General features: G+C 39.3%; 1 protein-coding gene across 50 annotated transcripts in view; it reads left to right on the top strand.

The window, feature by feature from the left end:
- The window catches only part of TTN (titin), a 465,728-nt gene that overhangs the window by 67,370 nt on the left and 372,254 nt on the right, over window positions 1-26,104 (top strand). For all 50 annotated transcript variants that reach the window (XM_067549108.1, XM_067549128.1, XM_067549138.1 and 47 more), the window contains one exon: window positions 18,738-18,932. In XM_067549108.1, coding sequence (XP_067405209.1) covers window positions 18,738-18,932 — 195 coding nt within the window. The remainder of the gene's footprint in view (window positions 1-18,737; window positions 18,933-26,104) is intronic.

The raw sequence follows: 26,104 nt of genomic DNA on the forward strand, positions 1-26,104 counted from the left end.
TCAAATGAATATTTCTGTAAAATTTGTTAGATTGGTAGAGGCTTATAGTAAATACCATCACTAGACACACTGGTGTTTTTGTCTTGATGGCAGTAGCATGTTGAAACATAAGATGATACCACTTTCAGAGGTGCTCCCAATTTCAGACTAAGTAATATCAAAGCAAAGATATTCAGTGGCCAAATTTCTTCCACAGCACCTCCCTGCTGGTAACTCCACAGTGGAATATCTCTTTGCATCTGTAAGTCTCTCACCCCGGTCTTTTGTAAAATCTTCTGTCTGAAAAAAAGTTATCGTCTCTTATCTCCAAACATAGCTTGAGGAAGGCCTGATCTGATGGACTTATCAAAAGCAAACTTTGGGTTGATATGATCTAAACATAAACTTTTTTACCACCGTTTAAACCCTTGTTTAAATGCCCCCAAAGAACTATGGCCTCAGCTTCGAATTGCAGGATTTTGAACCTGCAGTGTTATACAGCTCTTAGGACAGCCTCCAAAATCTGATGATCTGCTCTGGTGAGATCACTACATTTTAAACTTCTGCACTGTGCATGCAGTCCTGTTGTGCTTATATATGTGACTGGAGAAAGCTTTCTTCATGCTAAATCATTTTTTGGTTGTCATTACATTTTGGCAGTTCCAGCTGTACATCTGGTCATCTTTTCTGGTATAGTTTACAGCAAATGCTGTGGTAGGTTCTATCATCATTACAGTTCAGTCTCTCCTGCCTGGTTTGCCAGATGTTACATTTGCAGATTCAGGGTATTGCTTAATTAGCTATCCTTTATTAATACATTTACAAATTTAAAATATGTATTTATATAAAATCTCAATATGGAAGAGTAACAAGGAGCTCAAATATCTGCAGAAAAACGTGTCTTGCTTCCCAGAACTGAGCTAGAAGCAAAATTACATATATTCATAGATTTTTTTTTTAGACCATAAAGGATCATTATAATCATCTAGTCTGACATGCTGTATAGTACAGGCTAAAGAATTTCACTAAGTAATTCCTACATCAATCCTTTATCTTGTGGTTGAGCTACAGTTTATTTCTGAAAAAAGATACCCAATCTTGATTTTTAAATTTCAGGCAACGGAGAATCCTCCCTATCCTTGGTGAGCTGTTCTAATTGCTAATTACCCTTGCCATTTTTGTGTCCTATTTCTAGTCTGAGTTTGTTCCTCTTCATCTTTCAGCCCATTAGATCTTGTTGATGCCTTAGACTGAAGAACTCTCTACTGTCAGAAATCTCCCAGTGTACATACTTGTCCACCATGATCAAAGACACCTTTTAACCTTGTGTTTGCTAAGCTAGATAGACTTAAGAAACTCATTCGCTTTAAGACAGGCACTCCCTACCTCAAATAATTCTTGCAGCTCTTTTCTGAACTCTTTCCAGTTTTTCAACATCCTTTTTGAAGTGTGAACACCAGAACTGGACACATTTTTCCGCTAATGGTCTCACCAGTGCTATAGACGTAAATAATATCCATTATGACCCCCTAAATCCAGAGTCACTGCTTCACAGGATTCAGTCCTCTATCTTCTAAATGTGAACCTTTGATCCTAGATGTATGAACTTTGCAGTTGGCTGTATGGAAATACATGTTGTTCAAATGAGTCCTGCTTATGCAGGGATCCCAATCGGCCTCTAATTGATCAGTGATTATTTACCATTCCACTAATTTTTGTATCATCTGCAAACTTTATCAAGCAATAATTTTGTATTTCCTTCCAAATCATTGATATAGTTATTGAATAGCACTGAGACAGGTAACAAAGTAATGGAAAAACAGAACAATAGCATATCACACTGCTTTCTATAGAACAAACATTTTTTCTCTGAAAAAACCCCTCTACATTCATATTGAAAGTCTATTACAGTGTAGAACATCACTTTCAAGTGCTACCACTATCCAGCCTAATGCACTTTTGAGAGGATGGCCGTATCTCTAAGGAGCACTATTTTGCAATACAGCCAGCTACAAGACGCTCAAACAGAGATCAGTCTGTTTTTTTGAAGGGCAGAATTGAACCCTATATTGTTGTAAATTCCAGCTGAGAGCATGTGTTAAGAAATGATGTAAAAAAATGTGCTCACCCCACATTTAGGTCTTTGCTGGGCACCTTGTATTTTGGAGTTACCTGAATTGTTTTCAAACTGATGCAATTACTGCTACATGTCATTCTTTTCTTGGTCTCTGACCAGTCTGCACTTGAACTGAACATTCATTATATATCATGACTGCTTTCCCAGTGATACATGATGAAATTGTAATACACCCATAAAAAGTATTGCTTTAGTAAATCACGCTTACATCTGGGATGATTACTAGATGAACAAGGAAAGCTATAAAATACTATACAAGACAAAGGCACTGCTGCATATCATCTAATTTAAACAAAAAGATTATATTTGAAGTGGAAAAGTCTGAAAGCAGAAATTAAGTCCAAGTCTTTAAATAGTAAGACAACTATATTAATGCTTCAAAATTCTTCTACTTTCTTTTAGTTACCAATTTGTTTTATGTGTCCGATTCTTTAATGTTCTACCAAATTAAAAGCAGATACCAGTTTTTGCAGCATATAAATTGGAAGCAGTCTCATTAGTAATAGGGAAAATATAATATTGAATTTTTCTGGAAGCATTATAACTACAGTCAGAATTACTTTCCTCCTTGGAAGTCTCTTTAGTGTCCAACTTGTATTCTAATTAAAAAATGGTGAATGTTCTGTATTAACTTCAAAATGTAGTTTCTATCACATAAAAATATCTCAGATGTTGGTATATGAACTGTCATAAATGCCAGCTCCTGTTAGATGATATGGGGAAGGTGCAAGAAGATCCTTTCAGTTCATGTTTGAGAAATACTGTAAGGGGGATTTTACATTATACTCAGTTAACTGTGTATTTCTGTAGCTTTGTGGTTAACTGGAGAATGTCTGGTGCCCAGTATCACCGTGCCTATGTTCCTGATGCTAAAACAATGAATAGGCACCAATCACTTTGACTGTCTTAGTTAGCTTCCTGGAAAAATTCTTTGCATTCCATCTCAATAATAAAGTAAATTTTAAAAATACATTTTTAAATAATAAAAATTTGCACTCCAGCTCAATAATAAAATGTGCTCACTGCATCCTTCCATGCAGCAGGTCTTTGTCTGGCTAACTGGACAAAAAGGGGCATTGCCACTTTAGAGGGTTCCCTATAACAGGTGGGAAGATAGAGTTATTTATGGGCTAACTAGTAACTGTTTGCAGGGTTGTGCTTTTTATATATACAAATTTGTGATGTTGTCTGGGCCTACAGAGAAGATAATGGTACTTGTTGCCAATAGGCACATTAGTACTTCTCCTTTGGCTCTAGTGGTAAAGACCTTAGTTCTTGGAAGGATTTTCAGTTCCTCAGCTCTCCAGCTACGCAAGTATGATTTATATATAGTAGTACTATGCGTAACCCCACCCTGGAACACTGCAAGAGTGGTGTAGAGTTCATTTGCACCTAAAAAACTCTCAGACCCACCTTAGCATAGTTGTATTTAGATGGTATTTACAGGCCCAAAGAGTCAAAGGTGTTGACAAGCCCGTGTCACTGTCTGTGACGTACCAGAGTACAATTCAGACTAATGTGGCACCCCTGCCATGTATCCTGGGTGCCTTTTACAATGCCTCACTGCTGTGGCCTCCAGCCTGGATGCTCACAAACAGCTGCCAGCATGTAAGTCTCTCTCAGCTATGCCTGTGCCTGCGCTGCAGCCAGCTAGCCAGCCACACATTGGTTCTTGCCAGTTTTGGTTATACTGCCGGGTGACTCCTAGTATACCAACACACCTCCAGTCCTGGATTTTCCCCCACAAACAAATGTCCTGTACAACCCAGCCTAGACAGTACAAATATGTTGAGTCTATTATTCCTTTAAGGAATAATATACACACAACTTGTTACCCCTGATGGAGTTACTCAGACACTTCAACTTGAACACACTGGGTAAGATAAAACAATAAAACAAGTTTATTAACTGCAAAGAAAGAGATTTTAAGTTGGAGAAAAGTACTAGAGGACAGAGGAATGAGGATCAGCAGAACAAAGAACCAATTGCTGAACTGTAAATTTAGTGGAACTCATAGGGAATGGGAAGCACCAGTGAAAATTGAAGGAGGAGAAATCAAACAGGTAGAAAGCTTCAAGTACCTTGGATCTGTGGTACAAGAGGATGGTGGTATGGCTGCAGAAATAAAGCAAAGAGTACAATCAGCATGGAACAACTGGAAAAAATGTAGAGGTGTGCTTTGCGATAGGAAAATACCAGTTAAACTGAAAGGGAAGATATACAAAACTGTTGTGCGACCAGCACTAACATATGGTGCAGAAATGTGGGCGACAACTTTAAAAGAGGAGACTAGGCTGAATGTGAATGAAATGAGGATGCTGCGATGGATTTGTGGTGTAACGAAGAAGGATAAGATAAGGAACGAGTACATTCGAGGGACTCTGAAAGTGATAGAGGTAGCAACAAAGTTGAAGGAGAAGAGATTGAGATGGTATGGACATGTAATGCGAAGAGGCGAGGACCATGTGACGAGAAGAGTGTTGGAAATGGAGCCCCCTGGACCACGAAAGAGAGGAAGGCCAAAGACCCATTGGAAGGATGTGCTGAAGAGAGACATGGAAAGTGTTGAACTTAAGATAGAAGATACACAAGATCGTATCGGATGGAGAAGGACCATAATGAACCTTTTTGGCGACCCTGCTTAGTGCGGGAAAAGCTAGAAGAAGAAGAGAGATTTTAAGTGAGTACAAGTAATGATCCATAAAAGTCAGAAATGGGGTATAAGAAGATAAAGATAAACCGCTTACTGGTAGATTCAAAGCAAAGTTTTCTCACCACATGCTTTCAGCAATGCTTTAGGTCAAGACTCCTCCCCCAAAGTCCAACAGCTATTTGTCTTCTCAGGTGCAGTGAATGCAATGAGCAAGGAGAGAGAGGGGAGTGTCTTGGGGTGTTTGTCCCGTCTTCTTATAATTTCTGTCATCTCCCCTTTCCTTCTCTCCTCCCAACGGACCCAGGGGATAAAGAGTCTATGTGGAAGGATATTCCCTGCTGGTTTTTTCACCCGCTTGAACTTCTTCCCTTCCTGCCTGATGACTCTGTTTACTGTTTAAATGCAAATTAAGGCAAGCACACATTCCTTTGTTTAGGATAGACCTGTTTGTCAACTTCTGTTTGGGCAGGGCTCCAAACTCCACAATGCAGGGGAATCTTGTAACTTCACACAGTGTTGCCACACACATTTTACCAGAACAATACTGACCAGCAAATTATGAGTTTTCAAATGATACCTTCCAAGGTGAACTTCATACAAAGGTTATTACCTTTGTAATAGTATGAATACAGGGTAGTATTCCATCTCACTGTCCAACATTAAACCGTGTTAAACAAGGTTCAGTGCTTTGTATACATGGACCTCAGCCTGTTGAGGACCATGGCAAACACACCATTAAACATAATTTTAACCTTTGATTAAAGATACAGAGGAGGAAAAACAGTTAAAGCATTATGAAATGTAAAGTATTAAGTAAGTTTTTCATTTTAACAGCATCCCTTGTTCCCTTTTACTTCAGCTGGAGGATTTTTTAGAAGGAAAAACCCCATTGTTTGACAGTCTCTTAGAAGATATTAAAGATGGTAATAACTGTCCTTTTGGGGAAAAGAGAAGAAGTTAGTTGAGATGGGCTGGAACTGTCATTGTTGCTGTTGTTGTTGAAGTCTGATCCCATTTCCTAGAAGACAAAATAAAACAAGCACACAAATGGGGGGAGAGAAAAGAACAGCAAGGATAGAAAATGCAGCTTTTGTCTCTGGTGTTGACTCTCACTTGCAACCTCTCTGCTGGAAAAACAGACACAGCACGTAGTTTTATCAGCCATTCTGAGAGCTGGAACACTTGTATCAGCATTGCGCTGTTTAGGACACTGCACTTTTTTGCCTCTTCCTGGTGACAGGTTTACAGCAATGTTGCAAAATACACAATCTTGCCTAGCTAAGCCATACTCTTATTAGACAGAAGACAGAAGGAGAGGGAGAATAGAAAGTGGGGAAGGAAAAGGCTGCATGGGGGTGGAGGGAGAGAAGAGAGACTAATCTAACATCCTCGTGGGGTTTGGGATTCAGCCAAAGCTGGATAGAGGTGGTGATGTCATCTGGGTCCTCTTTCTGGTTCAGTCTGGTCAGGATATTTCTCAGGATCAAGATGACAAAGTCCCGTGGTCCCAGGAGATGGTGAGAGTTACACCCATGCTGCTGACTCTTGCTCCAGTAGCCAATTCCCTCCCCCCCCTGCACCCCCCCCCCCAAAATGCTCTTTCTTTAAGGACCCCAAAAAGAAATAATCAATTTTGGTTCACTGACTTTCGGTCTGATGCTGTCTTATTTATCGGGCATGATCTTAACACAGTCCTGGAAATATATCAGTAGGCCTTTTTGTTTGGACTAATTCAGTCTTTCTGGTTCACTTTTGTTCTTTTTCCAATCAGTTTTTGTTGTTATGGGTTATTCTGACCTTTCATACACTTTCACTAACTTTCTACAGTTGAGCTCACAGTTAGGGTAAATTTGTAGGCTCAATTATCTCAACGGGACCCAGAGGTTCTGCATCTGTTGTGCTCCTGGGGACAAAGTCTGGTCTTGACCCTTTAGCTTGCTAGTCCAGCGCCTCTACCTAGTGATTGGGTAAATAAATGATGCGCAACCTTATGGCATCTAGAACATTATCATTAGATTGAACAGGCATCAAGGACCAAACAGTTATAAGAAGGAGAAAATGCTTTATAAAGGGAAAGGGCAGGGTTAAATTAAAAGAAGCAGTACAGGTAAGAACCAGGGGTAAAAGGGAAAAGACAGGAATCAAGGAGAACAGATAAGTCAATAATAAAATAAGCCCACAGAAATAATTAAAATCTTCCATTGTCAAATAATCCCCTCTATTTAGAAAGCTTATGCACTCTCTAGCCAGACTTCACAAACTAACTGCAAAAAAAAGTGGGTGTAAAGCCCAGAGTATACACACAGGCCTCGGTAATTTGGTGTGTGCGCCCCCTCTGCTCCTTCCATTAGAGCTTTTAGAATAGTAAACTATATCATGCTAAAACAACCACAGCAGGCTTGACCATGACATGTGACTCATCCCTTCATCCCCATTTAAGCTTTCTCCTGTCAGCACATAACAGACAAGGACTTTCCTCACCCAGGAGGTGTTTTTTTTTTTTTTTAATTACCTAGGTGTAGAGTATAAGCAGTGATCACAGACTGCTCTGGTGTGATCTCTGTGAGAGGCACACAGATCAAACTCTGGAATTCTCAAATTCTGGCCTTCTTTTGGTGCTTGGGGGTCCTCATGGGTGAGGCTAGCAGATGGCACTCTTCTTCTGAACAGAGTAATAGTAAGTCTCCTTCTCTGTTCTCCTTTGGCTAGACATGGACAGACTGGCTCTTCTCTCTTGCTGTTGGGTCTGGTTTGGTGGCTAGTGATTGTTGGGTTGGGAGAACTGGCCCAAAACTTGTGGGGTAACCAAGCTGATTTGATGACAACTAGAAGAGGGTGGGAGACTCTATGTGAATGTGAGTGCTTGGATCATCTGGGAGCTTCTTGCTGCAAAACCTAATGGTGTTCTTTCTCCTACCCTGACGGGCTGCATTTCTTTCTGCTCCTGAAAATAGCTTCTTTACCTTCCCTTAAAACAGTGTGCTAGTCATTGGGCTGGATGCATATGTCTGAGCTGACCCAGCCATGTGCAGGCCATTCTGATTGGTTGTCCAGGTATTTCAGGTATTTCAGTCAGGTTTCTGGCCCAATAATTCCTCCTTCTCCTCTTATCTGGCTCGTACCCTACTGTCCATATTTCAAGGATGCTGCATGAGAAGTCGGTTTCAGCTTCTGCTACTGCTGTCTGTCTGCCTGAGGGAGCTGTCTCTCTCAAACCAAGATCTAGCTTTTGCTGGTTGCACTGTTATGATGAGATAAAAATCAATTTCTCAAGCGAATATCCCAGCTCCAAGAGAATTAGTGCTATTCTACAAAAAGATACAAAAATAATCATCTCATGTTCTTGGGGCTGCCTCATCTCTGCAGAGCTGATTTGTTTTCCTCTTTGTTGAGGATTCATTATTGTTTTTTGGGAGATTTGCTATCTTCCTATTACCATTTTGGTAGGACTTGGTGCTGTCTTGCATGTGTGGGTGAGAAGATTGGAGGAGGGGAGGATTTGGGTGGTTCAAGTGGATAATTATTTGAAAGAGCAGCTGGAGTAGGAAGATATTGATATTGATTTGTGGCTTCACAGATAGACTGTCAATACTTTTTTCAGTATTTTTTAAAAATCTTTAAAAAAAATAAAAATTCCATTTCCTTCCCTCCAGAAAAATACATGGCAGCTGGGCAATTTAAACCTTCTTCATTAAAAAGTTTAATTTGGAGTTATCGAAGCTTGAAGTTGAACTTTGGAGATGAAAACAAATAAACATTTCAACAGGATTTTTCTTTTTTTGTTTAAGTGGAAAAGAATTAACTAACTCTCCCAAGAACACAGTAATAATGGAAAGAGAGAGATTCTATTTCTTGTTGAATTCATGTTTAGGAAACCCCATTTCTGAGGAGCCATCACTAATATTGGTGCACTAGTTTCAGTCAGACATCTGTGTGCATCTGAACTGTTCAGTGTCATTACAAAGAGCTGAACTGCTAGCTCCACTCTGTGGCCAAATGACTACACAAAAGAAGACAAGAAACAAATGTGATTTATTTTTATAGTTTCCCCCACTCTCTTCAGAATAAGCAGTACTTGAAAGAACCAAAATCCATTTTTCTTGGGGATTAATAACAAGATGCAGAACATTTCACTTCTATGTTCTGGATTTGAATCCAGACTGTCCAAGCTATAACCATTTTATAGCTGTTCAGTTCACTATGTGAAATTAATTCTGTGGTCTCAGGTTGACCCTCTGTGCACAAGTGTCTGTATCTTGACATCATAACTGGCATTAATTGTCACACTTATTGGCATTCACAGGAGAATCAAAGATCTTGGAACAACCATCTTTTCTCCCCAGGTGTCACATTGATGAAACTATGTGAGAAAGCTTAGGTCATGGTTATAGGGCTTGCTGAACCTCTGTCCTCTTTTGGGTCTCTCTGAGTGCACTCCCTCAGGTGTCAAGCCCCATGCCATTACCTATCCAGGGGTGGAATTCTGCAGTGCTCTCACTCTTAGACCAGACCTTGGCCTACAGTATCCTGTGTATCAACCAATCTTGCCCAACAATTCCAACTTGGTTTGTCACCCACGGTTCTTCTCTTTGAGTGCCTGTGGCTAGTGGTGTATATAGTGACCAAACAGCCTTCTTGAAACTCAAGTTTTAACATTGTTGTTTTAACATTGGGAGCAAAGCCTTTAGAGGAAAAGGATTTGAAAACAACAGTCTACGCGTGTATCTATGTAGTCTGAAGTCTTCCCATATCCTGATGGTAACCTAGGCAACCCTATCTTCTTCAGATACCACAGCAGGGGCCTGTGTCTTAGCTTGGTTCCCTTGAATAACTGACCCCCTCTCTTGAGAGACTGTTCTTTTTTTAAACCTGAACAAGTTTTTTTGACCTCCTGGGTTCCTAGGCTTCTCCCTGGCACTATCTCTTAACAACTCTCCAGTGTGGAGAAGTGGCTTACCTTGAGCCATTCTTTTCCTTCCTGTTTGTTTTTCCCTATATCCCCCTATTAAACTACGTCAACATATTCATTCAGTAAATATCCCAGTAACCAGGTCAACAGACACTATTCATAAAACAGAGCTGTGTGAAAAAAAAATTTTTGTTTGTTTGCCGGCAATTCTGAAAAATTGTGATGGGAGGGGGGGCAGAAGCATTTTGGGTCAAACTGAAAATAAATTTTTTATAAATTTTTGGCAAATTGTTTTGGGTAGAACAAAGCAGTTTGAAATAGAACATTTTGTTTCAAACTGAAAAATCAAAATGTTTCTTTTAAAAAATGTTGAAAACAAATTGTTTAAATTTTTAATGTATATTTTTGCAGGGGTCTACATGAACAATTAGGTGAAACTGACACAAAGTTGCAAAACGTATTGGCTTTGCCAGATCTGCATTTTTCTCCAAATGAAAGTTTTGACCAAAAATTTCTCCCTGCTCTATTAACAAATTATTACAGAGCAGCTCTAACTCCATCACAGTTTGTATTGGTGCAGCCTGTGATAATCCTGATCTATGAAAAAATAAATGACTTGGGTTTCTATGGTTTCTATATGGCACCGTTCACAAGTACTAAAATTCACTGATAATACATCACTAATACTTTCCTCCCCTTACTAGCATAAGACTTGTCACTTAATCTGACTCAAACTTGTTACTATGGTAATATACAATTGGAGAAGTTCTGCACCAGGGAATGCCATACATTGTTGACATAAGCAAATCCATGTAGGCCAGATCTTCAGCTGTGTAAATCAATGTAGCTTCATTGAAGTCTGTGGAGCTCGGCCAATTGATTTCAGCTGAGGAATAGTCTCTATGTTTTGAGGTTTAGAAGGAAACATTATGGCCTAAACTGTCAGCCAGGCTGAGTCTCAACCTCCCTTACACAGATGCAGTTTGCGCCCGGGTAAACTGGGCATGAAACTTTTCATTCCCAAAGTCTGCTGTGGGTACACATACGAGTATCTTGACTTGCACCTGTAACCTGGCAATTGCAGATTGTTTTTCAGTTTGGTGCACAGACTTCAATTACAGACGCAAAGTTACAGGAAGAAATTTTACAGGCACAAACTAGGCTTTAGAAAAGCGCATACTGATTTGAAAATTTGTCCCTATGTATTCTGCAGGTACTGTAGAAGGAACTACTTCACCACATAGCCTGACAAATACATATTTAATTAGTTTGAACTTTAGCTATTACCTGTAATACCTCTATGGATCACAAACTTATGTCACATTCAGTTTTTGGAAAGATTGCTCATTCTCATGTCAGATTGTTTCAGGAACCATGTGGTTGGGGTTTTACATATGTCACCAGGTTTGAGGTTGTAAGAAGCCAAGGTTTAAGATAAAATACTTAATTCGCCCCTCAGTATTTGTTTAGTCATAACAAGGAGTTTTATGTTTTCCTTCAGCTGAAGCAGTAGGTCTATCTACTTATTTCAGGCAATTACTTGATAAGTTTTTGAAAATCCACAGCATTTTGTGAAGAAAAAGTTTGAAGCTTTTATTTTAAGAATAACATAATTTTACTTTCTTGTCTATCAGTTCTAACCCTCTTAAAAATACTAAATCAATCAAGAGATCTAGAAGGAGCTCAATTTCCTTGCCAAATGGAAGAGTGAAAGCTACAGTTTAAAAGCCTACTACTGTGAGAGGAAAAATAAGCATAATGGTGTGACCTGTGGAGATACATTGAGCACAGGTATATACAGTGCCATGTGTCTTTAATGGGTCAGAGATATTCACGTATCTCTGTCAAATTGAAAAGTCAAGATAATGGCAGGCTTTGTGTTCTTTCTGTTGGAGACAAGTAACAGAAATATTTTATTGCCAAGTGACAGACTGTTACAGAGTTAACGCTTAAAAGGCTGTAAGAACAGAAAGAACTGACAAGGATTTTCTCCATTGAATTTCCATGCCCTTGATAATGAAGGATACAGTTTGTTTATCCATAAAAACCTTTCCTTATAAAAAAGAAAACTATAGAATATTAAAAATGGTATATAAATGCTTCAGAAACTGGTTGTAGGGACTATAAAGAAAAGTCAGTGAATTTTTAGTAGAGATCTGTAACTCTGCCTGCAGTAACTCAAGACCATGAGTATCAACCTTAGGGAAGACTGTTAGGAACCAAGGTACAAACCCCAAATTGGTTGTGAGTTTTATACTTAGATTTAACCAACCAATTATCAAGTGTAAACTTCTCAAGCATTATAACAACCTTAACATGGAGTCAAAGACGGACACCTTGGGTACTCTAACCTATTTTGCCACCCAGGTGAGTGTACCTTTCTGATAGATGGGCCTTACGCCAAGAATCACAGCAATCTTCAGATTATTTCAAGTCCCAAAGGACTAGTCTATTACCCCAGGTCAATTGTACCTTCAACCTCACACCAAAGACAACACTTGTAGCCAATCATATGAACTATATAAAGATGTATTACATAGAAAAAGGAAACATGGGTTATTTACAGGGTTTAAGCAGGTAAACATAGATACACAAATGTATCACAATCTTAAGTTTCAAAAGGTAATAGAGCCTTCTATAATCAGCAAGCTCTATGTGTCTTTTAGGGCTAACCAAGGTTAAGATGATGAGGATCTCTTGCTTATACCAAGAAACACTTTACCACCCAGAGTGCCAGCCCCATACAGATAATCAGTTCTTTATTGTTAGGGTTTTATTCCCCTCCTGTCATGTGCTCTGAGCTGCAAGTTCAGCTGATAGGACAAGTACATTGCATGACTAATCTTCACGGGGAGAAAGGCGGAAAAACAAAAGTTTTTTGTCCTCTTGTTGACAATACATAGGGAAATTCCAGCTGCAACATTCCACAATAGTCCATCTGGTATTGATGGACCTTTCCTTTTGGAAAGGGCATAACACTTCCCTTCACATTAAGTAATGTCTCTTTTCTGGTGATTTACCCAGTCACAGAAGCTCACAATACAACTGCTTAAATATTACCTTACAATATAGGATACAGATGTTGTTATAAGTGAGATACATGTATGCAACAACTCACAAATATTCAGTAAAGTCTAAGCACCAAACATATTCTTATAATTCTAATATGTATTTTAACAATACTAACACAGAGATGAGCCAGACTGATTTCCAGCTGTGTATTTGTCAGTGTTCATTTGAGACATGGGGATCTTGGCATGAGCTGGCATCTGGTCTGCCAACATCACAAGATCATACAGAATATCAAATGGATGTAGCTATATTTAATGTCTTTAGAAAGTGTCCAGGGATGTAATATCCACAGAATTCTTTTAAAACTTTTAATTATTGCAATAAATTGCCATTTTTAGTTTGATTGAAAGATTAAAGCATAAACTATGCTAGGTATAAAAGAGGCACACATTTAATGTGGTTCTTCCAATAAATCAACCTTTGCCTGAAAATCATCTAGAATTTGAATATTGGGCAACTTACAATTAAGGCAAATTTATGAATGTTATTATAGTGGGAGCCAGCTACACTGCAGTCATTGCACAGTAAATGGAGTCATTTCCTTATAACCAGAGGCTCACCAGCTGGAGTTGTAACTTACTCATCACAATGTACTGAAACAATTTAGAACATTCATTCCACCTCTTTGTATGTAGAGTTTATCATATCTGAGTAAATCCTAAATGGATTTCATGATATTGCATTAGGAAAGTATAAGTTGTTCATGCAAAAGTAACATTTTATTTTAATTTTAAGACTATTTCTTCCATTACAAAATGAGCAACTTTCTTGGCACTTCACCTGTATTAATGCCACTAGGGCAGGCCCTGTTAACAGACTCTAGTTTCACAGGAATGCTTTTTCATTGTTTTTTTCTAAATTAATTCATACTATCTATCCCAATATCTGTATGTTGAAATATAAGAGAAAGCTCATTTAGGGTCTCGTCATAAAATGCACTCAGTACCTACAACTCCCGGTGCAGTTGGCAGGAGTTGATGGAATTGAGTATCTCACGGCACTGGGCCCTGTGGAGTCAATCCTGCAGCATTTATTCATATAAGTAGACCCTAAAGTGCAATGTATATAAGAGTCTGTGCCCTCTGTCTGCACAGGGACTCTGCCCTCTGTTTTGTAAAACAAAAACAAAAACAATTTCTTTCAGTAAAAAAAAGGGAAATGTATGAAGTATAATAGACTATAGTCAGTCTTGAAATCCTCATTTTTGCTGAGTGGAAGTTAGAGAGACAAAGGCATGATTTTATGAAAAAGGGGTCTTTAGAGAATATATTTGTGTTCCTGCAACTGGTAAAATATACATACTAAAAATTATTGTACGGAGATTTATTTTTAAAGCAAGTAACAGATTTTGCAATACAATTTTATATCAATCACAGGCAAATTGATTGGATTGTCATCTTTTGTCCTCAGATGGTAATTCTTTCTTTTTTCACTGGGGACCTAAAAAGGTCCAATTCCAGGGTCAGAAGACCTGCACTATTTGCATGGTATTTCTCAGTATTTCTGGAAGTGGTGGTGGGGAATGTGCAATTTTAAGCAATTCCCTGGTGGCACATGCAAATGGAAAAGGGACACGAATAATCAGAAAACAGCCATATTTTCTAGGGTACAGAATGGTGTATTTAAAAATAATGAGCTCAATTTGGACTTTGGATGCTTGAGAGTGTCCCTCATGTAGAGCAGAACTGGGCCATAACAATCTAGGACCCAGACTGTGCTCTGAGTGTCCTTGTATGGAAGGGAGGGCAGCCCTTGGATCACACTGTCCTGCATAGCTCCTTCTGTGGGGGTCAAGTTTGCAAGGGTAAGGAGACCTGTGGAGAGGGTACATGTGTGTTAAGTGGGACATTCCCTGAGTTCGAAAGTTTTTTTCTTTCCCAGAACAAAATGAAAGCAACCATTTCAAAATGTCCCCCAGAATGAAATTCTGAGGGGAAAAATTCATTTGGGGTTGATCAAAACACTTAATTCCAATTTTGGAAACAAAAACTCAAAATGTGCCATTGTGAAAATGTCTGAACAGAAATGCTTTCTGTGGGGCTTTTGTTCAAAATGACATTGTCAAAAATTGACATGTTTCTGTGAAACATTTACATGCACTTTCCAACAGCAAAATGTTCTGTTGGAAAATTTCCAACCAACTGTAACGTACGTGCATTGTCTTCCTCCCCACTACAGAAAATAGCAGCCATTCTGCTGTAAAAGCAATACAACCTATGGGTAGATGAACTTTTCCATGGGTCCACTCCAGTCTGTAGAAGGGGTGTTCTGAGCAGGTGGCATTGGTCCCCAGATTCTGTGTACAGATACAAAGCCTCTGTGCACATGACCCATGTCTTCAGCAGATTTTCTGAGATCCACAGGTTCTCGGGGCTGAGCTTTCTGATTCTTCCATAGGGGAAGGGGAGATGACACTCACCCCACTTGCAGAATTTGTTGCATACATTGAAAGTTTCTTTTTACAAATTCTCCTGTCCCCCATGGTTTTTCCAAGTAGAGATGTCATCTGGACTTTGCTTATGTAGGAACATGAGAATTGACATACTGGATCAAGCAAGTCCATTACTGCTGCTTCAGAGGAAGGTGCAAGAAATCCTGAAGTGGGTAGTAATGGGATAATTTATCCAAAGGGAAATTTCTTCCTAATCCCCTCAATTAGAGGCTAGTTAAGCATGAGAGTGCATATCTCTTACAAATGTTTGTTTAATCTGTTGTAACTCTGTATCCATAAAAGTTTGATAGCTTTTTTTGAATCCTGCTAAACTCTAGGTCTCAATAATCTCTTGTGGCAGTGAGAACCACAAGCCAATTGTCCAAGTAAAAGTATTCCGTTCATCATTGAATGTCACCTTGTTCTTGTTTTTTGAGAAAGTGTAAATAGGCGCACCCAATTTGTCTCCTCAATACCATTGATTATTTTGTGTGTATCTGTTATGTCCCCTCTTATTAGTCTCTTCTGTAAACAAAACTCTCCCACTCTTTTCATTTTCTCTTCATCTGGATTTCCCACCCCCATATTTTCTAATGATTTTTGTTATCCATCTCTGTTCCCCCCTCCATTTTTGCTTTTATTGAGGGAATAGATAGGGCAAAGAACAGTATTCAAAGAGAGAGCATACAATGACGTTGTAATAATTTCATTAATATTTTCCACCCTATTATTTATGCTCTGAACATTTTGTTTGCTTCTTTGGCTGCAGCTGCATACTGAGCATTATTGAACTGTCCACAGTGATGCCCAAGTTAGTTTCCCAAGTTGTTCCAGTTAATTTAGAACCCAGTAATGTGTCTGAGTAGTTCAGATTACTCCTTTCAGTGTGAATTGCCTTGCCCTTATCAACACTGATCCAACTTAAGTAGGCTTGACATTCTATAAACAAGTAAGAAGGGAACTGGATATTTCAGGGGATTGGAAGGAGCCTTTCACTTGGTTTCTGGTCCACATCCCAGCCCAGGTCAGTAGTGAGTGAAAGTTACCACCATGATCCCTATTTGATGGCCTATGTGAAATAAGCTGCTCATCTCTTTGAACAAGTTTCTATCACAAAACCATTGCCACAACAATGGGCAGCCTCAGAAAAGAGGTCAAGGAATGAATGGAACCATGCAGACTAAACTTTCCATCCCTACTGATAGTACCTCTAGGGCAGGATTAAGGCAGTGTAGTGGGATAGTGTGAAGAAGCTTAAACTAGAGCTGCTTATACTATAACTGTTCAGTAAGTGATCCGATTATTTCAGTCTGCCGCCCTATCAATACAGCATCTTTCACTAACACTTATTGCACTAAAAAATAAAATACAAATTAGAAAGAGAGCCAAATTCCCAGCATTTTTGGAGAATGTTTGGAAACAACAGAGCCACATGCCATTCCTATTGTGCCATATGTATGTGTCATGGCATTTTTATGAAAAACCCATTTTTCCTTCCTCGGACCTCACTTTAAAATATTTGTCAGTCTACACAAACTTTTCTTTTCTTTTCTTTTCTTTTCTTTTCTTGTAGTGGGAGGAACTGCAACGTAAAAACTCTCTCTTTTCTTTTTTCAAAATGTTTTTAATTCATTAGCAGAAATAGTAGTGGAAGGAGAGTTTGCAGCACAATAATAGATATTGATTTTGTTTTGAATAACACAGTAGGTTTCTAATGTCAAATGTTGGCAGAAACAATAGTAGATGAAATAAATGGTTTTATTATTTTAATTTTTTTCTAGCTTGCCCATTAAAAATGCAAAGCAGTAGTATTGAAATCAAGATTGGAGGAACATTTTTTCCCTTTACCCATTTAAAGTAAGATATTGCTTTCAATTTACATTGCATATGAAAACCAAAATACCCCTTTTTAAATTAAAAATGTCAGCAGGGATTAAGATGGAAATGAGGGAATTTCCCATAGGTAGAAAACCTTAAGCAAAGGATTTGTCTACATGAGAAAGTTGCACCAGTTTAAACCCTGTGGTTTATAATGCTTTAAATCTGGCGTATAGTCTGCATCTGTAACTTTACAGGCACAAGCTAGGCCAATCTAATGAGTTTTAAATTGATGTAAGAGTGTCAATATGGATTTGCACTGGTTTAACTAAATTGGTTTTTAAACTGATTTAAATTTCAAGGCAATCCAAGTAACTATGTAGATTTTATAGCACTTAGAAGAGTCAAGCTTTAAGTAGAAAGCTGGTTTAGACTTAGCTACAGTAGACCTGGCAGTCCACTATAATTAAATCAGTGCAACATCTGTGTGTTGGCAGTGTCCATACACAAATTTGCATCAGTTTCGGTTTTGATAAATCTGCATTCTCCAGCGAAAAAATGTTTACTCAGAAACCAATTCTAGTGCTCTGATACGATAGTAATAAGTGCTATGGAAAAGTCTATAAACAAACATCTCTTCCTGGCTCTGCTATGGACTTGCTATGCACCTTTGGGAAAGTCACTGAACATCTCTGTGCCTCAGAATAAGATTTCTTATCTGTGAAATGGGGATAGTGCTTACTCCATTCTCCAAAATGCTTTGAAATGTATGGATGAAAAGTGCTTGTAACACGATGGTCTGCTCCTTTAATGGCCTGAGGCCTGCCAACCCTGTTTACTTATCAGACTGATCTGGAGAAGGGGTGAGAGTGATTTAAAATTCAGCAAGTGGCCGAGTTCATAGAGGAGTGACAGGAGAGAGATGGGCTCCTGCAGTTAGCCCTGAAGCTGGGGGCTTGAAAGGAAGGTTGTGCCGTCTCTTCAGCCCTGAGAAAGGCAAGGGGGAAAAGCATTTGGGATCTGTAAGCCATGATGGGCAGAGGACCTTCTTTGTTTTGAGGTAATGCCTAAGTTTTATGTTTGAGGAATAAAACTGGCATTTGTGTTTATGGAAGAAGCATGGGGCAATAGTCGATGGAGTGAACTGGAGAGGAACCTGTGATATGTCCCTTTCAGGCCCACGATAAAGGGGCAGCATCTTTTCTCAAATTATCATTCACCACAGAGCTCTCAATGAATACAGTTAATATTCACCCTACCATGTGGCACTGAAGCATGAACAGCAAGCATCATGGCAATATTTCAATTTGTCTTTGGAGAGATGAGGCCCCCAAAGAGCTAGAGGCTGCCTGCAATGGCAGTGTGGTCTGAACTGGTCCTGAGCAGAGATTAGTCGTGTTTGTTATCAAAACCTGAAAAAAAAATGTCATATTCCGGTGTGGTTGGGGCTGCTTTTTATTTTATCCAGACCAGTTCACCCAGTTTGTATGCTGTAGTCTATGCTTCTTTTGCTTGTGGGACTATCTTTTGGCAATTTTGTCACTAGACTCTTATTCATTAAAACAGTCATTCTGCTGAAAAATCATCGGAGAGAAATTCTGTTTTAGTTAGCTATAAGCTTCACTCATAAAGTTAAAGGATTGTATTTGCCAAGAACTGTAACCTGTTACTATGCAACAGTTTCCTTCAGATCATTTTAGATACATGGAGTTAATTAAATCAGCACTCTTTCTTTTAGGAATGGAATTCCACTGTGGAACAATTAAAAGCGGATGCACTCAGGATTCTGTTTTCAGAGGACTATGCAGAAAAGGAACATCTTAAGCTTTCAAATCAGAAAATAAATCTGTTGCAAGAAGAGTTGTGCCATCGTATGGAGGAAAGGAAAACCTTGTTACAAGAGGCCAATGACTTCTTTAATGCTGCTAACAAGGTTAGTTAGAGGCCAAGTCTATAATTATAATCTGATCATATGATTGCTATTTTGCTCTTGAAGTTTGATATGCAAGGGATTGTGCAAATTAATGGACAAAAAAATGGAACAGCTGACATGGCACTCAATTAATAAAGAATTAAAGGAGGAAAATATAATTAGTACCAATCATCATGGGTTTATAGAAAATAGATTTTGACAAACTGACTTGATTTTTTAATGAAATTTGATCGATAAAGGTAATAGTGTTGATATAATATACTTAGATATTTGTAGGGTATTTGACTTAGTACCACATCACATTTTGATTAAGAAACTAGGATGATACATTTTGAGACTTATCAGTTAGCCAGTCTTGTTTGCCATCATGGTTTTGTAATTGTAAGTGGGGAATCATTGAAAGAGTGTGTTCCATAGGGATCAGGTTTTGGCCCTATTCTATTTAATATTTGTATTAGTAACCTGGAAGAAAACATTAAATTACTACTGATAAAGTTGCAGATGAGACAAAGATTGGGAGAGCAGTAAATAATAAAGAGGACAGGTCATGGATACAGAGTAATTTGGATTGCATGGTAAGCTGGGTGCAAGCAGATAAATATGTGTTTTATTATGGCCAAATGTAAAGTCACATATTTAGGAAAAATGAATGCCAGCCATACTTATAGGATGGGGGAATACATCCTGGAAATCAGGACCACCAGGTTCCTATATGGCACATTTCATCAAAAGATCTCAAAGCACTTCAGAGTCTTTAATGTATTTATCCACACAACGGTCTGTGAGATAAGGAAGTATTATTATCTCTATTTTATAGAGGGCACAGAGAGGCACAGAGACTAAGTGACTTGCCGAAGGTCAGTCAGACAGGAAGTCTGTGGAAGTGAAGGGAACCCATGTCTCCCAGTTTCTAGCTAGTGACCTAATCACTAGAATCTGATTCTGAAAAAGACTTGGGGGACCTGGTGGATAATCAACTGAACATGAGCCCCCCAGTGCAATGCGGTGGTCAAAAAGGCTAATGTGATCTTTGGAAGAATAAACAGGAGACTATTGAGTGGGAGTAGGGAGGTTACATCACTCTGTATTTGGCACCAGTGCAACCACTGCTGGACACAGTGTCTACTTCTGGTCCACAATTCAGGAAGGATGTTGATAAATTGGAGAGGGTTCAGAGAAGAGTTATGATGATGATTAATGGATTAGAAAGCATGCCTTCTAGTTAAAGGCTTAAGCATAGTCACGCTCTAGCTGTTTTACCAGCCACATTAGACACACAATCGCGCACACATTGAGCAGCTGAGGAAAAAAAAGAAGGCTGCACTGCAGATTGGCTAAGCACATAAATAAAATAGATAAGTACATTAAAACCAGCTGAGCAATGTTGCATCCTCTCAGAGAATGATTTGGCATGTAGGGGGACTGCCCTGATCACCTACCCCTTAAGCCTTCCCTGGGCTTAAATTGCTCAGTCTGTTTATTTTAACAAAGAGAAGATTAATGGGTCACTTGATCACAGTCTATAAGTATCTGCATGGGGAACTGAAATTTGATATTAGAGGGCTTTTCAGTTTCACAGACAAATATATAATATGATCCAGTGACTGAAAGCTGAAGCTAGACAAATTCAGACTGGAAAATGAGATGCAAATTTTTAACAGAGAGTTCATTAACCATTGGAACAACTTACCAAGAGTTGGGATGGATTCTCCATCCCTGGCAATTTTTGGTGCCGCTTTTGAAAACGTGAAATCTCTCGCTATGTCCCCATTTTACGAGCACTTTTTCACAGGGACACAGAGTCTTCATCCATCCATACCTGTAGCGTTCTTGCTAAACATTGGTTAAAAGGCATTATTTAAATATAAAGTGTCATTTAAGAGTGTGTTTGTGCGGGTACAAATGTGTTTATTTTAAGGTGCCCATACACACAATCTTTTGATAACATATATTTTTTTTTTTAACAAATTGTTTACAGAAGCCTTAGAAGATGGTAGTTTCCAGTGACATTTATATACACCCTGTTAAAAAAGTACATGCACAGTGAACTAAAAAAGGACTTTTGTCTATGGTAATTTATGTTTTGAGCACCAGGTGGGGCTATTATCACATCTGTATTTTAACCTATTTTATTTTATTTTAACCATCTTCTTGGTTTTCTTTTTTATATATATACAATGCATTGAATTAAAATTATTAACTGCCTCCAAAACTGCTAGACCTCTTCTTGCACACAATGGACCTGCTCCTGCGCCCACTGATGTAAAAGGTAAAAGTCCCAATGACTTCAGTGAAAGCAGGATTGGGACCCAGTATGTGGAGCTGGCCCAAATAGGTCCTGATCCTGCAAATTCTTACTCATGCAAGAAATCCTTGCTAATGAACATTCTCATTGAAACCAATGGGATTATTCACATGAGTAAAGGTTACTTGCGCAAGTGATTGTAAGACCAGACCCTAGTTCAGAAAATATTCACACCCATCACAACCCTTGGTCTTTGTGACCGTATGTGACTACATTTGAACCTGGATTGGCTTGGGCTATTATTATTATTTTGTATTTTTTGGCTGTGCTAGGTGCATCACAAACACAGGCAGAGACATGGTCCCTGCCCTGAAGAGCTGTCAATTTATATTTGACATAAGTAAGGGAGGACCAAGGAACAATTGTTCTGAACTAACCTAAATGAAAAAGAATACTCCCTTCTGATACTGTACATTTCATCACAGCCTTCCTTCTCTAGTGGATTCAGCAAAATAATTTCATCCAGACTTCTTAAATTTCTAAATTAAAAAACCCCAAACAGATTGATATATTTGGAGCTACCTTTGTGCCACTTAAGTTGTGCTATATATTAATAATACTAAGTAATAATATTGTACATGTTTGGACCTTCAGGGTTCTTTTGGATCGTTGATTATTCCCAGATTCCCAGGAAGTGGCAGTACCTATTGAGTTCTGGGAAGTGGGTGGGCTTGTGCCTGCCCACAGTTGAAGGCCCCTCTTCCAGCCTAAGGGGAGAAGCTACTGAGCCCGGAGCTCAAATAATTAGGGGGGACAACAAATGAAAAACAGAGACAGGTGTGAGGTTACAGGTTCAAAATCAGGGATCCAGAGGGAGACACTGAGCAGAGACCTCGGACAGTGCCCATTGCTCCTTGAAGGTGTCTAGCGGGCCAGCAAACATGGTCCAGAGGAACTCTGTTGGGACACGTGAAGCAAGGGAGGAAAGGAAATGGGCCCCACAGTTCATGGAGCACCTCCCCACCCATCCTCCTCTTCCTGGTTTTATGGATTGCCACCTTGGCCAGCACCAGGAGGAGGTTGACGAGGAGGTCTTGCAACTTCATGGGGCCATGAATGGGGTGTGCATATATCAGGAGATGTGGGGAAAAGTGCAGTCAGAACCTTAAGAGAAGTTTCTAGACAAGCTGAAAAAGGGGCTGCAACCTGGTGCACTCAAAATAGGTATGCTCCTGGTTCTCCCTCATGCCAGAGAAGGGGCAGGTGTAGGAAATGGCAGTAGCTGAACATTTGCTCCACATGTGTGTCTTGCTGCCTTTTCTCATACATGTGTACCTTGCCCCAGTTATCTGTGCTTTGGTCACCTCTGGTTTGAATTTCTGCAGTGGGCTTTATATCGAGTTACCCTCTGAAGACACCAGGAGAGGGCAAGTAAGGCATAATGAGGTTGCCCATGTAGGGGAAGATCTGCACACATTTACTTAAATGAGTAACTTTACAAACGTGAATAGTCCTTCTGAGTTAAATAAGTAAATGTTTGCAGGATCATACTCTTCTTTAGCAGTGCTTCTGGCATGGGAGCATTTTACACTTGCATTTTATAGACTTTGGACTACCAGTTTGTTTTCTAATACAAATCATATATATCATTATATGTAAGGCCATACATAGTATGGTTCTAGCTACTGTGGAGGACATCTCTCTTCCTGTGTATCATCCCAACATTTAAACTCATCTAGGTCATTCTAGCTAAAAGTCTCCTGATTTGACATCTGGGAGAGGAATAGAGACCGGGTATTCTTTGTGGAGGCTGGGTTCTGGAATTCACTCCTCTTTATGGTCCAATGAAGCCCAATTTTTTTAGCCTTCAGGATGTGTTGCAAAACTTAGCTATTCTGGTTCAGCTTTTTACTTGAGGATGGTGGCTTGAATGAGAGGAATTTTATTTTTGTATTTTAGCTGACTTTTCTATCAGGTTTGTGCATGTTGTTAGTTATGATTTAGTATTGATTGTACACGCTCCCAGAGACTCTAATGGCTATAATTAAAAATAAACAAATATACGTACATGTTGCTTTATTAAAAAAACATAGTTAATGAAGTCCCAGTTCATATTTCAGTACTGTAATTAGTCGTGAGTAAGCAGACACAGAGAAACAATTGGAACAAGCCCTGGAGCTTTACTGAGAGCAAGAAGACTGTGAAGCGCCAGATGGCAGTAGAGAGAGGCAGAGGATGTGTCCAGGGTATATCTTCCTTTATAGTGAAGAGATCTCAAGGCAGGGAGTGCTGGTAGGAAAGACAAGGGCAGGATCAGGGAAGAACTAAGATGGATCAAAGAATTTCAAAAAATAAAATATTGTTTTTAAGATGAATGACTCAAAGTACATCAGAATCCTCAGGTACTTAGCTGAACAGTGACCATTGAAGTGGAGAGGTTAGGACTGTAATGACATATACACGTCCTCAAATTTGGATTTCCTTGTGTATGACATTTTGATTTATTCGTATTTGTTTTTCAGCTAGGCAAAATGCAAAAAATGGCTCTAGCAGCAGGAGAGTTATCTGCGCTCATAGGAATCATGCCCATGTTGTTCTTTGCAGACTTCGTTTTTAATTCAATCTTGTGAAACTCTTATCATTTTTGATAGTTTTGTTATTGTTTTTCCACATTAATCTTTCACACTGAAATGAACAAATGTAGCAAATGAACAGAAGCCTGGGGTGTGTGGCTTGTCATAAGGGTGGCAGTTGGTAGAATAGCCTGCCTTTGTGCAAAATAAATGATGCTGCAAGAGTTTATGATGACAGAGCTGTATCCATAATGTGCATTGTGTGATGCAGTCAATTTTTCCATGCAACTATTCTTAACAAAAAGAAAAAACATGTACCCATCTCATTCCCTGTTTCACTGGTCAACAGGAGTATATGCAACAATTCTGTCCCTCCATAGACTATGATTACGGGAAAACGTAAGCTACTGCAGAGATCCTGAGGTCCTGGACTCCAGGGGAGTATACCCAGAAAGCTAGAGGTGGGGATACTATCTGATTAATGGGGCTTAGGATGTGTCCTGACTTCATTGCAGGAGGGCTTAGACAGAATTGAGCTACTTCAGGCAGTAGAACCATTCAGGTCACCTATATCCATGGGGACTCCTGGAAAATACTGCTTGTCTTTAATTCCCTGAGGAGTAGGGTTCAGATGGGCTTGACTCTAGGTGTGTGGGGGTATCCCACTCTCCATTGTCTTGGGGTAAGATGGGGAAAAAATTGTTCCCTTCTAGGCTCCACAGGAGTATGAGATGCATGGAACTTTCCCATGGCCATGAAAAAAAGAATCGCTGGAGGTAATGAAGAGGCCTGATCTTTTGGTAGTAACATGAGAGTTTGGTTATTGAGTCATGAATGAGTTGCTCAGAAGAAAATAAACTGGAGAGTAAATCCTGGGCATTGCTGAAGGGAGAAAAGTGCATCATGAGATGACAGTTCTTCAGTTTTGAGTTATCCTTGATATCAGGTGCATGATGGAACAGTGAAATTACGGCCGAGTCATACTAGCAGATGGATCTCTTTGGATCCAACCAGAGTATAAGAGGTACTGAAGAATACTGGTGAGACAGAGGAGATCCTGCAGGGAAAACATTAGCAACAGCCAAGCTTTGAGGAGAAGGCTCAGGCTGAGGTGTATACTCTGCTGTTGTTACTAATAAAGCCTAACCTTAGGAAGGTGGCAAGTTTGGACTATGTACAGTGTGTGCGTATACTCTCTTCAAAGGCAGGGTGGAAACTCCATCTGTTTATTTAGTTATAACCTTGTCAATAATTGCTGCTTATCAGACAGGATAAAAACTTCCAACGGCTTAGATCTGAAAAATCTTGTATAGTGCATAAACCTTTCAGAATGAGCAAGTTCTGCAAATGAGAACTGTTAACCTGGAAAACCCCACCTGAATACCTCTTAGGTGCTTATAGAATCTTTCAGAAACATCCACCACTAGCAACTGTTGGTACTCAAGAACTTCTAAAACTAAGTATAGGTCATTCATACATTGGATTATTCCAATCTTGGTATATTGAGAGGATTATACACAGTTAGCAATTTAGGACTTGATCTTGCTTTACAATCTGTAAATAAGGATTCCTGTGCCTCTGCAGAGTCCCATTTACTTCACTGAGACTTTTCCCAGGCACTATGGCCTGTAGTCTGGGAGTATAATGTTGTAACTGAGAACAGGATTTGTCCTGTGTATTATTGGTTATAATGGATGAGCTGAAAGAACTATAAGATCCTAGTCTAAATTTACAAAATTGACTTAGGAAAAAATCAGATCTCTCTGCTTGACACATTTGATATAAAAGCCTACAAAAAAGAAAACAACATGGAATGCTGCAAGGTAAAAGGGGACAGGATTTGGTTAAAGCTGGGTGGAAATTTTCTGACAAAGTGGTGTTTTGGGGGTATATACCAGTTTCAACAAAACTTTCATCAAGAAAGATTTCTCAGGTTGAGGATGGAATTTCTGGTCAAAACCAAAAAGAGAGAGACCCAGCTAAGACTAGCCAATATTACAGTGGTTAGGGTCCTCACATGCGAGATAGAAGTTTGAGTCCCTAGCCTGAATCAAGCAGTGGGTCTTTCTCAATCTCTCCTTTTGAAGCTGGTCTACTTTGTATAGCTAATTAAATGTTCATTGCAGCAGGAACTTTAAGCTGTATCACCTATATCCCAGGTGATTGCCCTAGCCATTGGGCTATAGAGTCAGTCTCTTTCTCACTAGCCCAATGCATATTTAATTATTTATACAACAGGCTCCAACAGGAGACTGAGATGGACTATAACCTGGTGGTTAGAGCACTGAACTGGTATGTGGGACGATGACAGTGTAAGGATTTGAACCTGGGCCTCCACATGCTGGGTGACTGCC

This window comes from Emydura macquarii, unplaced genomic scaffold, assembly GCF_026122565.2.
Source record: "Emydura macquarii macquarii isolate MOO-44397 ecotype Brisbane River unplaced genomic scaffold, CSIRO-AGI_Emac_v2 contig_1253, whole genome shotgun sequence".
Classification (NCBI taxonomy): domain Eukaryota; kingdom Metazoa; phylum Chordata; order Testudines; family Chelidae; genus Emydura; species Emydura macquarii.